Source organism: Penaeus vannamei, chromosome 8 (genome assembly GCF_042767895.1).
Source record: "Penaeus vannamei isolate JL-2024 chromosome 8, ASM4276789v1, whole genome shotgun sequence".
NCBI classification, from domain to species: domain Eukaryota; kingdom Metazoa; phylum Arthropoda; class Malacostraca; order Decapoda; family Penaeidae; genus Penaeus; species Penaeus vannamei.
This window is the reverse complement of record NC_091556.1, coordinates 48,181,519-48,184,018: the sequence shown is the minus strand read 5'-3', so window position 1 is coordinate 48,184,018 and position 2,500 is coordinate 48,181,519. Positions and strand designations below refer to the sequence as shown.

The window sequence follows — 2,500 nt, the reverse complement described above, 5'->3', positions numbered from 1 at the left end:
AGTCATTACATAAAAGACAATTCACAACCACCAACCGAAGAGCAAATAAACATTACCATAACGCTAAATAATACAATAAAAAAGATAGAAACGAAATCAGGGGGAAAATATAAAACCACGAATCCAAACTATTGATTTTTTTCACCTGCATTCCCTTTTTGTGGTGGAATCCCACCACAATGACGTGCAGGGCTATGGGATCTTTCTCCGCCTCGTTCATTTTCGCCTCTTGAACCACCGGAGGACAAACGGGCGAGAAAAATACTCTCCGAGGAAAATCTCCCCCATTCACTTCATGACAATGGTGTTTACATCAGCAAATACGTCGCTTACACTACAGGTTCGCAAGTCGGACGTCGCGCCATCATAGAAAACGTGTGAGTTTACCGTTATTCATGGGAGATTTGTTTTTTTAAGGGGTAACTGTGGAATTATTAAGTTTTTTTTTCAAAAAGTAATATTGTATTTTTTTTGGGGGGGGGGGGGGGGATTGCAGTGTCTTGGGAGATAGGGCATCGTGGATAATGGAGAAGTCTACCTTAGCTTGGCACCTTACGCTTGAATCTTATCGAGAATGAGGTGACAATGGAATTCTGAGATTATTTGAGGGGTAAGTTTTTTTTTTATGATATTCTTGTTATGAAGTGAACTTACCCAACCCCGTGGAGGACCTTCCTCTAAGCGATGATTACGAAATTGCGTTTTTTTTTAGTTGTTGGTGTTGTTTTCTTTTTGTGACGGACTGGTTGTGAAAATAATGGAGATTGTGAGACATCCATATTACGGGTCATACTAATTACTGCCCGATGCTAATGAATCAACTACCCGGTAGCTATAAACGCATTATTTATCGTTTTTTATACATAAAATTAATGTTTTCAAGGTAAATTAGTCTTCTATGTATTTTCAGGTCATTTCACAGGCGATCAGACGAGATTTTGACCTGTCTATTTTATGGCCGTACTTCTACCATTGTCTTATGTATCCGGTCGCCATGTTTTCTCTCTCAAAATTTTAAAAAGAGCTTCTTGATAGAATTCTCTATTATCCATAGCAACTGATACACCAAATAAAAAAACAAGAACTTTTTTTTTTCTTTATCATAATAGTGTCAGCGCCAGTCTCGCCCATAAAATGACCTGAAATATAAGAATAAGAAAATAGATGAGAACATATAAGACAAAAATGGCACGTAATGCATTTACAGCTAAGGATGTAAATTCCTTTCACACATGTTAAGTTCCAGAGCCTGTTTTATATCAATTCGCCGCGAACAAAACATCTCGGCCGGACAGCTGTGCCCGTACAAGTATCGCTATAAAACAGGAAGGTCAAAATCTCGCTTGAACGACCATGAAATGGCCTGGAAATGCGTATAAGAATAGATTATCTTGAACACATGAAATTTATAAGAAAATGAGGAATAATGCGTTTATAGGTAGCTGGAGGTAGATTTATTAGCAGCGGGGAATACTAGTTTTAAATTCACAACAGACCGTATCCTGGTGCTTCGGTCCTGAAGATGCTCTTCTCATTATATTAGGGGATGATAAGGTGGTACAGCTTTTATTTTTTAGTGATATATATTACACAAGGGAGATGTTGAGACTGGTAGGCGATAGGACTCTCTGCCTCGTGACGTTGTGACCTCGTTTCCTAGTTTCCTGCAAGAGGTCACGTGTCGGTCTTTTGACGACTCTCCGTGGCGCTTGGCAGTCGCGTGTCTTGGATCCGAGTTCCTCTTTTGGAATCTTTCGAAATATAAGAGTTCGTTCTCTGAACTCTGAGTAGTTAAGGTGCTGTCACACTAGCTTCTTTTCCGTCATTTTTTTTCTACAGTTTTCTGATTTTCCCCATTTTTGAGCGAATTGTCGATTTTCCAGTCAGACGATAATGATCGTTCCCGTCTGAAAACCTTTCCGCCAACTTTTTCAGCCAAGCATAGTCAAATCAAGAGCTATATGCGAGAATGTTTGTATTCATGTTATATAAAATTGTCAAAAAATTGACGGAAAAAGTGCTAGTGTGACAAAGCCTTTATTGAACCCATGAAGTTTCACCGTAAGTCGTCCGTATCTTTTGTGCGCTGTCCTAGTGCCAGTCTGCCCAGAAACATATTAACAAAACAGAGGAGTGTAGAGCTCTGGCGATGCCCGGGGCCAACTCCTTGGTTATATGCCCCAAAGATTCCATTTCGGTTTTTGTCTGAAGAGGAACTCGTGAAGGGTTCGAAACGTTACGATTATTTTCAATTCTCAATGTAGCTATTTTCATTTTCATTTTTGTGTACACGTTACTGATTTTGTGCTTGTGTTCATTCTAGTATAAGGTCTAGTATTGAGGAATATTATGAGAAAGGGAAACATTTTGAATATGCAAATAAAGGTGAAACATGATAAAACACTTTATTCGATTTGAAAATAGATTTCAAAATCACTTTTATTTCATTATCTGACTGGGCACTCCTCAGCAATAACACCGAACCGACAATAAGAGAAAT

General features: G+C 38.7%; 1 protein-coding gene across 4 annotated transcripts in view; it reads right to left on the bottom strand.

Annotated features, from left to right (window-relative positions):
* Positions 1–336, bottom strand: part of LOC113804532 (late secretory pathway protein AVL9 homolog) — a 30,386-nt gene extending 30,050 nt beyond the window's left edge. For all 4 annotated transcript variants that reach the window (XM_070124829.1, XM_070124830.1, XM_070124832.1 and 1 more), the window contains exon 1: positions 146–336. In XM_070124829.1, the coding sequence (XP_069980930.1) occupies positions 146–220 (75 nt within the window). In that variant the 5' untranslated portion in view covers positions 221–336. The remainder of the gene's footprint in view (positions 1–145) is intronic.
* Positions 337–2,500: the final 2,164 nt, after the last annotated feature.